This window comes from Humulus lupulus, chromosome 8, assembly GCF_963169125.1.
Source record: "Humulus lupulus chromosome 8, drHumLupu1.1, whole genome shotgun sequence".
Lineage (NCBI taxonomy): Eukaryota > Viridiplantae > Streptophyta > Magnoliopsida > Rosales > Cannabaceae > Humulus > Humulus lupulus.
The window spans coordinates 2,567,443-2,579,675 of NC_084800.1; the positions used below are offsets into that span (position 1 = coordinate 2,567,443).

Consider the following 12,233-nt stretch of genomic DNA (forward strand, 5'->3'; position numbering starts at 1 on the left):
TTCCGAAATGACGAAAGGAAAAAAAGTGCCACACAAGGTGATGCGTTACTTTCCGTTGACCCCTCGGTTGAAAAGATTATACAGTTCAAGGATTACAGCAAAACACATGATATGGCATCACGCCGGGAAATCAAAAGATGAAGGGGTGATGCGACACCCGGTAGACGGCTCTGCGTGGAAGGACTTTGATGCCAAGCATCCTGATTTTTCAAGGGATCCCAAAAATGTTCGTCTGGGCTTAGCTGCTGATGGATTTAATCCATTTGGCAACATGAATCTTGCATACAGCATGTGGCCTGTGGTGTTGGCAAACTATAATCTGCCACCTTGGTTGTGCATGAAAGACAATTATTTCATGTTGACCCTCCTTATTCCTGGGCCAAAATCACCCGGTAAGGACATGGATGTATTTCTGAGACCATTGGTGGATGAGTTGAAGGATCTGTGGGTTAACGGAGTTGATACAAGAGATAGTATGACCAACAGGATGTTCAAGATGCGGGCAGCCCTTTTGTGGACAGTGAACGATTTTCCAGCTCGCAGTAGTTTGTCTGGATGGAGTGGTCAGGGATACAAAGCTTGTCCTACGTGTAATGAGGACACAACTTCCATCCGAGTGATCGGTAAAACTTCTTACGTTGGTCACAGAAGATTCTTGCCAAGTACTCATCGAATGAGAAGAGACAAAGAGTTCGATGGAGAAGTTGAGAGAAGACGTCCTCCGAGACGGTTTACTTGTGAGGATATACTAGAACAAGTTAATGCTCTTGCAGCACAAGTTCCAGGAAAACATGTCCAGTTTGGGGGTGTGAAACGTAAAAGAGGAGTAGATGAAGGTAATTGGAGGAAAAAAAGTATTTTTTATGAGCTTGAGTATTGGTGTACAAACAAATTAAAACACAATATAGATGTCATGCATGTTGAGAAGAATGTGTGTGATAGTCTCCTTGGCACCATCTTAGACAGTGATAAATCTAAGGACACCACTAATGCCAGACATGATTTGAAAAAGATGGGTGTGAGAGAATCATTGTGGATTTATGAAGATGAGAATGGGAAGCTGATGAAGCCGCACGCTCCTTATGTATTAACTCCGGCGCAGAGGCAACAGTTTTGTCAGTTTATAAAAGGAGTTAGATTTCCAGATGGTTTTTGTTCAAATTTGAAGAAGAAAGTGTCTGAGAATGATACAAATATTCTTGGGTTGAAGTCACACGATTGTCATGTGATAATGCAACGATTACTTTCGCTCGGTGTTCGTAAGTTTCTTCCAAAATCTATATCGACCACTATTGCAGAATTGTGCAATTTCTTCAGGCAAATATGTTCGAGGACTTTAAATGTTAAAGATATGGAGGAAGTACAAAATGATCTTATTCAGATATTGTGCAAGATGGAGTTCATTTTTCCTCCAGCTTTTTTTGACATAATGATTCATTTGGTATTGCATTTTCCAGAAGATGCAATATTGGGTGGTCCGGTATTTATGAGGTGGATGTATCCTTTTGAAAGATACATGAAAAAATTAAAGAATTATGTGGGAAATAAAGCTCGCCCTGAAGGGTCGATCGCCGAAGGCTATGTTGCAGACGAGGCTTTGACCTTTTGTTCAATGTATTTCAAAGGCATTGAAACAAGATTTAACCGTCTTGATCGAAATGAAGATGCAACTTATATCCCACGAAATCTTGCAGTTTTCCAATCTCAATGTCGTCCACTCACAAAGGGAACTTTGAAGACTCTCGATCATAAGACTCGTGAAATAGCTGAGTGGTTCATACTTGAGAATTCTCCTGAAATTGAGCCTTATTTAGAGTAAGTTTATTCTCGTATAAATTAGAACATGTGTGGTTATTATCATTTTTTTGTTATCAAGAATTGTAACACTATTCTAATTAACAGTGAACACCTACAAGAGATTAAACAAAAATACCCAGATGGTGATCATGATCGTTTGCATAGGAAAAATTTTCGTTCGTGGTTTCATAAAAAGGTAGCTTTGAACTTTGAACTTTGAACAGTGATTTTATTAATGATATATTTTGTGAATCTAATATCATTCTATGTATTTAGATATATGACCTGCACAAGCTTGGGTCTTTGGATAACGGTGATGAACTGTTAGCTTTAGCATCTGGGTCAGATCATTTGTCAACATTTTACCAAGGTTGTATAGTCAATGGTGTTCGATTTATTGCACACGATCGAGACAAAAAGCGCACCACACAGAATAGTGGAGTGTCGGCTGCCGGAACCGAAGGTTTTAATTTTTACGGCACGCTTGAAGAAGTGGTGATACTTTCTTTCACTGGTGCATATTCAGTGGCATTATTTCGGTGCAAATGGTTTAATACAAATCCAAGAATGAAGAAAACAGTCATTGAAAATAATGTCACTAGTATAAACGTCAATGGCGAATGGTACAAAGATGAGCCGTACATACTTGCTACTCAAGCTAAGCAAGTTTTCTATCTCGATGATTTACTTAGAGGTCTTGATTGGAAAGTTGTAGAAGATGTGAATCATCGACAGATTTGGGACATTAAGGACAATTCTGATGAGGTTAATGATGTTATTGATGTTGTACATGAAACAAGTTCATCAAATTTTTTGTTGACTGTGGACCTCGGAGAGTTGATTATGCAATCTGATCAACCTGCTGCATATGTTGGAGCTGATGAAGATGGTGACGACGAAGTTGATATGTCAGAACATGAGGACGTTGCAGATGCAGAAGATGAATTGGTTGTTGAGCTTTGTGAAGATGAAAATGTATCTCCGATTACTGATGGAAATGATAGTGATTACTCTGTTTAGTTTTTTTCTATTTGTGTAACAGAACTATGTATTTAAATATAATGAAGTATTTTTTTGTAATTATAATATAAGATATTTGAGCTTTGTGAAGATGAAAATGTATCTCCGATTACTGATGGAAATGATAGTGATTACTCTGTTTAGTTTTTTTCTATTTGTGTAACAGAACTATGTATTTAAATATAATGAAGTTTTTTTTGTAATTATTATTATTATGAATTCAATGTGATATACTTCTCTTTAATGCTAATTACTAACTAATAAATTTTAAATTGAAGTATAATGTCAGCTGATATAGCTACTTATCATGGCGGAGATGGTGGGGGTCAAGACCCGCCAGATCCTTCTAGGGTACCAATATCTTGCGAGTCAGGTTAAATATTGCATATCAAAATTATTTTTAGAAATTATATTGTTAGATAAATATAACATCAATACTAATACTGATTATTGTTAATAAATTTTAAAGCCCCGTCGACGAGAAGAAAAGGTCGTGGCCCTGCTAGTAATAATGTTCTTGAAGAACGAAGGAAAAAAGCTGGGAAACCATTGGATCTAGAGCTTGATCCTGTGACCAACAAAGTGGTTGGGCAGGAGGATCAAGCTTTTATTCGCATGTTGGGAACTCTAGTTTCCATGTTGTGTCCGGGGCATTATTTGGATTTTGCTGATGTACCTCAACAGTTTAAGGATCAAGTGCTTGATCGTATGAGGGTAAAAAAATTACAAATCTTGTACTTTTCATTATTTAATTCCATTATTTACAAGTTATCTAATATTTTTTTTCCTAATGCAGTATTGCTATAATATAGACGGTCATCCACAACGTGAGTCAGTTCTGGCAACTCTCAACAAGGAGATGGGGGAAAGATATCGCGAGAGAAAGAACTATAGACATAGACACTTCAAAAATCATTATGCTGGACCAGAAGATTTGGAGAATGTCCTCTCTAAGCCACCTAACCATTGCACTAAGGAGGCTTGGAAGCTTATTTGTGAAATGTTTTTGAGCGAAAGATTTTTGGCTCGTTCCGCTAAATATCAAGTAAACAGAAGACAAATGAAGTATGTAACAACACAAGGCACAAAGTCGTTGGCAGCTAAGCGTCACGAATATGTAAGTGAAGATGTTAATTTAATTTTATAAAATAACACATTCTGAAACATTTTGTTTACATTTGTATAGGAGAACCCGAATGCGCATGTTGTTGATACCTGGAGGGATGCTCATATGAGAAAATCGACAAAATCTTTTGTCAATGAGGCAGCTCAACAAGATTATGTAAGTGTATATTATTGTTTTCTTGTTTCTAATGTTTATAATGTTTCTAATTTTTGTTTATAATGTTATCTTTATACAGGAAAAAATGGCGGCTGAGGTTGAGAGGTCACAGAATGAGAGGCAAAGTCAACAGCAGAGTGAGGCATCTCTAAATGTATCTGGTGTTGATTCGTCCCCGGTCGATCAATACGAGATACTAAGTAAAGTACTCGGGGAGAGATCTGACTACCAAAGAGGAGTGGGTTATAGGGTGAAAGGGAAGGCAAAAAAGACATCCTCTAGCTCTACAGATCAAAGTCAATCCCAAGCAAATACTGCTGCTTCGCCTAATGAAGATATGAGAGTTATGGCTTTGCTGGTGAAGGCAATTCGTGAGACGTTTGAGACTTCGACAACTGTGCATCCCAGTAAACTGTATAACCCAATGTTTGACAGTTTTCTGCAGAGGCATTTGCCACCACAATCCGAAGGTGCTTCGTCTTCTCAGTCTCCATCACAGCAGTATCAGCCTCCTTCACAGCAGTATCAGCCTCCTTCACATCAGCAGTATCAGACTCCTTCACAGCAGCAGTTCCAGCCTCCTTCACAGTATCCGCCGCAGCAGCTGTACCAGCCTCATCCAATGTATCCGCCACATATGTCGTCGCAACAACCTCCTCAGTATCAAAACCAATACATATTTGGACCCCATTCTCAGTCTCCTCCACAATATTTTAGTTTTACCGATTTTCCAGGAGGATCGATGCAGCCTCCGCCACAGCCACAACCTCGAGATCTGTTTGGGGACCTCACGCTCGGACGATCATCACAACCATCATATATTCCTTCACCGCCACCGCCACGGCCGCCACAGCCACCGCCATCGTCACAGCCATCGTCCTCACAGCCAGACCAAAATGTTGAAGATGAGGACAATTTTAATATTAATCTTAATGATTTTCTTTAGTTACTAGTTTATATATTTGGACTGAATTAATACTTTATTTATTTTTAATGACTATAGTGATATTTAATAGGTTGATAAATATTAAAACTATTTATATTAATTTTAATGTTAGTTATGTTTAAATTAATTAAATGTTTATTTTTATTAAATTATATTATAAATTATTTTTAAAAATAATTAAATTTAATAAATATTAATTTATTAATTTATTTAAAATTTAATTTAAAAAAAATTATAAATACAATAATAGCGGCGGACCCCGCGGCTAATACTAATGCATCGGACATAGTTATTAGCGGCGGGATCCGCCGCTAATGTCCGCCGCTAATAATTGATTATTAGCGGCGGGTGCGTCAGTCCGCCGCTAATAATCATTATTAGCGACACCATTTTAGGCGCGGGGTATTAGCGGCGGAGGCCCGCCGCTACAGTATATTAGCGGCGGATGTGGCATTTATTAGCGGCAGAGTCCCCCGCCGCTAATAATAGAATTTGTTGTAGTGGTAAACTTTCTAGAATTTTCTGAAAATTTTGCAGGATGTTCTAAATAGCTACAATATACACCGTCATAAAAAAAATCGCGCCGAAAATAGTTCACGAGTTGTAAATACTACAAGTCTTACCGGTAAAACTTAAAGTGAAACCCCTGTCAGAGAATTCCCCTCTTTTGTTGGAAGCAATTATAAAAAGTAAATCTTCATTTGATATGTTATAAAAGTTAAAGAGAGAAATTACGTGATTTAAACATATGGCTATACAACTAGTGCACCTTTAATTAAGAAAATTGTGAATCATAAAAAGAAAAGTTACGAGTGTGCGGACCCCTTTTAAAAGCAAGAAAGAATAATATAATATAATAAAAGATCTAGTTAAATTATATTTATTTAATATATACTAATAAAGACACTTTAATTTTTAATTTTGTGAGTACTAATGGTGGACACCCATAAATATGACCATGACTGCACGTTTATCATGGTCACTTCGAGCATGTGATGGACTTAAAATATTTATTTTTATTCATATTTTTTCTTAAAATTATAACTTTTATCTAAGTCTTTTCATAAATTTTATTCATATTTTGACGATCCTTGCAAAATAAAATTTTATAGTAAATACATATAATCAAGTAAAGTGTTATATACATAAAAGCTTTGTAACATAATATGAGTTGTTTAAGATATAGGCAAATCTATAATTAATTATAATAAAACATTAAAATTGGATAGAGATATATAAATACAGTAGTTAAGTTATATATGTTTGTAGATATATTACAAAAAGAGTCCTTTGTTAAAATAATTTATTTTTTTAAAATTATTTTGTACATTAATTTAATTTTGATAATTTTTTGTAAAATAATATTTCACACTCGAAATAGATAATTGAAAAATTCAGAAAGCTAATCAAAATTTTAATAAGACACAATTTTATAAAAAATAATTAAAATTAGGTCAACATACAAAATAACTAAAACGATAAGTTATTTTCAATAATTACTCTTACAAAAAATAATTACTTTCCTTTAAGGCCGGTCTCTCACTGCCTAAATAGAATATAAACCTAACAAAACTTTATCAATCTAATAGCTCTAATATAACTCTGCATTTTTAAAGAAAACTTAAAATAAAATATTTTTGAATATTTATATCTTTCTTTCATAGGAATATAAATAACAATTTTTTTTTTTTTTGAGTTGTGTTCCTATTATAATAAAGAAGATGATTCTTGATATGAACGAGAGAAATATATAAAGAGGTTGGTTTGTGATCTAATGAGGGTACTACTAGACAAAGACAGCTAGGTCAACACTATTATGGTATGCGTCAACCCCAAGAAATTAGAGACCAATCCAACTTTTCATCTGATTCGTTCACACCTGTCCCTCCCATATAACTAACCATAGTTAGACTGACAACGAAAACTAATTAATTTTTTATTTATTAATAATTAATAAGAACACAATTATACGTTATTTTATATCATGTAAAACGGATTAGAGAACAAACTTTATAACATGTCATTTTTATCCTTCGAACAAGGAAGATTCATTGCTTGGTTTGGACGGATTAGGTAAATTTTTGACAAATTTAAACTTATAATCGAGTTGGTATTTTCCAATCCGTAACCTACCAAATTAAAAAAAATTGAATCTCAACCCGACCACTCGCCCAAACCACCAAAACTTTTTTATTTTTCTTTCTAAAATAATCATTTTTTCACTAATATTTTTTATTATTTTCTTTATTTTTAGTTTGTATTTGTATTTACCGAGTTTTTCGGAATCCTTAATAATAGAATATTAAAGAGCTTAGAATAAAAGATTTATGGAATAAAGACAATGTTTTTACGTAGTTGGGGCGTCAATGAGCCTTAGTCCATGAGACAATTGTATTAAAGCTTAGAGAATCTATAACAATTGAGTTTTCTACAACTTTCAGCAGAGTAACTGCTTACAAGCCAGAGATCCCCCTTCCTTAATGCCCTACTACCTATATTTATATTACGGGTGCACTGGGCTTGGGCCGGGCTGACCCGGGCCTAATAAGGATGTAACTACCGCTGACTTCTCTAATGGAAGCCCAATACAAAGGATTAAAACATAGAAAATATACTAATCTAAGCCCACTGGGCCAGCCCAAACCACATATGTCATGAGACAAATTGGAGCTTTGGTCTGGGCATCTCGGGTTCCGAGGAAGATTCAGGGGACAAGATCGATCAGAGCAGTGGCGGCGGAGGTCTGAACTAACGACGTACAATCCCGAGGTAGCCTTTTCTGTAGGTGAAGTGTGGGGACAACCCCCACGCTTCATGGGACGAAGTCAGGGTCACAGACGCTTTACCTTGCCAACCTCGGACAACCGACCCGGGTTCGTTTACCCACGTCCACCTTCGTTCGTCGAGGTCCTCTACCGTTTACCAGGGGTCTGGATCATTTACTAGGGTCCCGGACCGTTTACCAAGCTCCGGGATCATCCACTGCAATCCCGACTCCCACCTGGAAAGCCCGTATGACCGTCCCGGACGGCACTCCCCGAATGCCCTTTGGGCCTCATCTAGACTTGGGCTGCCAACGTCTATTTCTCTTTGCCAAACGGGCCCGGTCTGGGCCTAAACTCACTCGGGCTCCCCGCGGGCTTGAAGCGTGGACCCGGAAGGAAACGGGGATAACAATTTCTAACTAAAATAATTTGAATTTAGTTTAATATATAATTAATAATTAAATAAATACAAAATTAAAAAAAATTAGGCAAATCCTTAATTGGGCGGGTCGGGTTACATTGGGCGAATTGCCAAAAATTTCAACCCGCCCAATATAATAATTGAGCGGTTTGAAATGAAGGACGGGTTTTTCGAGTTGCATTTTTTATCGGTTTTTTCAGGTTGGTTTGAGCGGTTTATTCAGGTTGGGTGGGTTGCAAAATTGTTTGCATAGTCCTACATCGAACACTCCTTTTTATGTAAGGTACAATTCATAATTTTGAAGAATAAAAGTCAATACATGCCCCTAATTTTTATATAAAAACCACATCATTCTATATATTATAATTTCTAAACATGAATTTTGAAGCCTATTTACCCGATTTTGATCAATGTTTTCTCAACTAAAATCACAAATAATGTACCAAACTAACAATCTAGAACAAAAATAAAATTATTTTGCTTAAAAATTGTGTTGTTATATTTAATTTTTTCTTCATCAAAATTGAGTTTAAGGTTCTATTTTAACCATTTTACAAAATATAGGGTCCAAAAAAAATTTGTCAAAACATATGGTCCAAACAAATAATGTGACAAAACACCGGGTTAAAAAAGTATAAATTTTTAATTTTATTTGTTTTTAGAGCACAAGAGGAACCGAATCAATGATTTTATTTATTTATTTTTATTGCTTGATTTATGTGTAGCATTGTGTTTTTCTTTGTTTGAATAATGTACCACTTACCAAAACACAATTATGATAATAGGTTAGTGAGAAAAGAGTGTAAAAGTTGGAACTATGAGATGAACGTGCAAACATGTTTTGAAATAATTATTTTAATGTTTTATTTTTGTCCCGGTTGGGAATGCCGTTCAATGGATGGTTCATGTAATATATTATTAATTAATTCAAGAGTAATAGTTCAAAATAGTATTTTTTTTTAAGATATTTTGTAGTTTGATTTACTTTTGATAATTTTTTGTAAAATAATATTTATCTAAAATTTCGATCAGCTGTTTGAAATTTTTTGATTAATTATTTATATTTAGATTGTCAAAAACTATTTAAAAAAATTATCAAAACTAAATTAGAATATAAAATAACTTAAAAAAATAAAATAAAAGGGAACCGAAATTCATATGTAAATATCAAATGGCAAAGTCAAAGCAAAACTAATAATGCAATCTCATATTTGAAAAACATCACTACTCCTCTAGTGACATATTAAATGGTCTCAATTCATTGAACTCAATTATTCTTTGGACAAAAATATCGTTGTTATAATTAATTTTATTTGTTTTTAGAGCACAAGAGGAACTGAGTCAATGATTTTATTTTAGTTAGACCGACAACTGCAAATAATGGTGGGCTCTGTCATTGTTTGTTTATATAACTACTACGACAGTACTCTTAAATATAAATTTGTTCGACATAATCAAAAGACAGTTTAAAAATGGGACAATTTTATGAAAAAATAAAGTCTTGTCATTAATGTGCTTGAACTTATCTATAGATTTATTAGATATTTATCGATTTATTAGATCGGATATTCGTATATCCACTTCACTCTATTATTTTGTTTGAAAAAAAAAATACTCTAATTAAAGATATTTATGTATTTATAATCAAAGTGAGAGAGAAAGAGTAGACAGTGATGAGACAGGACCTCATGGATTTCTTGCTCATTTAAAATCTAAGTAAACTTAAAAATCCACGTGAGCCAAATTCAACTTGGTATTATATTAAACATTAATTATGAAAATGTAGACCCCATATTATCACATAATGAAAATTCATTTAACCTATACAAATTTAAAAACCCACGTGACCCAAATGCAAATTGAGTCTTTCTTGAGGCATTAAAAAATTATAAACATATATATAAAATAATTTTCAACATAAATTATGATCACTCACTTCGATATAATAAATATATTAAAATTAGAATCATCTATAATGTTCTTACCTAACTTTAGACTAAAATATCTAATTGCATTGCACCTGGAACAAGGTCAAAATGGTCAAGAAATTACAGTCCCACATCTTTTAATTATGGCCAAAATAGAAGGGCAATTTTGTAAACCTGAAGCCTATATAAGAAAGCTCAACCCGACCATTGTGTTAATCAACTCAACTCAACTGACGATCCCCAAAATCAAGTCTTAATTTTTTCAAGTCTCAGTCTCACAAACAAGCTCTAGATCAAGAAGAAGAGATGGAAAGCTACACAAGGAGTTCGAGCATGATCAACGGTGGAAACTTGTCTCCAAGATATCCTAGCCGTCCGATCCCAAAGAGAGGCCAAGTGAAGGTGGGGATAGTCGTCGGATTAGCTCACTCTGTTGCTTCCGTTTTCACTCTCAGCCGTCGATGAGGTGGTGCATATGATCAAGATCATGATCATGATCATGATTGTGATGATTCTGTTAATACTAATTAACCTTCTTAACCATGTCAATCAAAATTCTCAATTTTGATTTTATTTTCAATGTATGAGAATCCTGGCTGTTGCCATATGTACAGTAGTGGTCTTTGCAGTATTAATGAGATTTTCTTTTCCTAATCTTTAATAATCATAATATCAGTTGGTTCATATATTTAATCTTTTCCTTTTTATTTATATATTTATTTATTTTCAAATAGATTCCAGTAGCAGCTGGTAAAACTTTTCAGAAGAAACTGGAATTAATGTTTCAGAGAATCTATAATGTAAATTATCTGTGAAGAAGAAGAAGTGGATAATTCAATATATTTTTTTTAAAATGTAGGGGAAATTATTATTCAAGTTTTAGGGATTATGACAGGGGTGTAATTGTCATTTTCCCATGTAATGAAAGAAATTTGAGCATGATTACTTCAGAAAAAGGCAGTAATTGGAATCTTTTATACATAATAATAAAAAAAATTAATTATAACCAATCTTCAAGTTTATTTTTATATCATATTTCACCTCGCATAGGCTGATAAATTAATGTTTGTATAAAATTAAGGACTTAATTAAATGTATCTGAAACTACAATTTGTAAAATAAAACTTGTGTCTAAAAGAAAATTATAAAATATTTTGTAGTTTAATAATTTGAGTTTTTTTCCATTAGCTCCATATTTTACAAGTACTAGTTTTACACAGATTTCTCCCAATTTCATGGGTATCCATTCTAAGCAGGTTTTGTCATAATTGGACAAACTACAATTTTATATAATAATTTCCCTACTTTAGAACAAAATAAAATCTAATATAAAGTTCAATTAAGTAAACAATGTATATAGGTGCACTTATAATTTGGCAACTTTGAGATAAATTTTGGAGATCAAGGGGTATTTTTAATTTGCAATTTACCCCTAAAATTAATTAATGCAGAGTTTTTTTTTTATATAAAAAAAGTACATTAAGTCTTACTTAGGGATTTGAGGGCCTTGAGAGAGAAAAAAATTAATAAAAAAAATGGGAAGATTAACTATAAATTAATCTTTCTAAACAAAACATACTTAAGAAAATTAAATGTCACTATATCTTTTGGTGATTAGACGAACCAAGGATTAGCGTTACTAGATTCGTTGTATAGTTTAGCTCTCTTGACTTTGGCTTCAATATAATATGGAATAAAATTGTACGTTTTCAAATAAACTATTAATTAATCTTCATATATATAATGAATTAAGAAAATTTGAAAATAAAGTGAATTCTATAATTATAAGTGGGTAATACTAATAGCTGTTTCCCATGAAAAAGACTTGATAATTTAATGAGTATTGGCATGCAACAAGTTCTATTAAGTTCTATAATGCTAAACAGAGATTGAATAAATATATTGACTATGGGTATTGGGTGCACCTCAATAAAACGTGCATATAGATTAATTAGTGTAGTTAAAGCTTAATTATAATTAGTGGAAGTGGAACCCTTCAAGTTCAAAAGCAATATTGATAATGACCAAAGTAAAAATAATATAATTATATAAATTGAGAGCTCAATTCAATTTC

The 12,233-nt window shown here is 33.5% G+C and overlaps 1 protein-coding gene and 1 long non-coding RNA gene across 2 annotated transcripts in view; both read left to right on the forward strand.

The window, feature by feature from the left end:
• Positions 1–10,829, forward strand: part of LOC133794142 (uncharacterized) — a 36,075-nt gene extending 25,246 nt beyond the window's left edge. Inside the window, exon 2 of the long non-coding RNA XR_009875123.1 lies at positions 10,522–10,829. This is a non-coding gene — a long non-coding RNA (uncharacterized LOC133794142). The remainder of the gene's footprint in view (positions 1–10,521) is intronic.
• LOC133797646 (uncharacterized) lies at positions 1,430–3,624 on the forward strand. The gene is made up of 4 exons (XM_062235619.1): positions 1,430–1,815; positions 1,903–1,993; positions 2,074–2,260; positions 3,614–3,624. Exons 1-4 carry the CDS (start codon positions 1,430–1,432, stop codon positions 3,622–3,624), a joined length of 675 nt encoding a protein of 224 aa, XP_062091603.1.
• Positions 10,830–12,233: the final 1,404 nt, after the last annotated feature.

Bases quoted from the DNA above. Each gene is read 5' to 3' on its own strand.
- LOC133797646 (XM_062235619.1), top strand. From the start codon at position 1,430: ATGATTCATTTGGTATTGCATTTTCCAGAAGATGCAATATTGGGTGGT. The intron at 1,816-1,902 runs GTAAGTTTATTC...TCTAATTAACAG, and splicing joins GAAATTGAGCCTTATTTAGA to TGAACACCTACAAGAGATTA. The intron at 1,994-2,073 runs GTAGCTTTGAAC...CTATGTATTTAG, and splicing joins GTTCGTGGTTTCATAAAAAG to ATATATGACCTGCACAAGCT.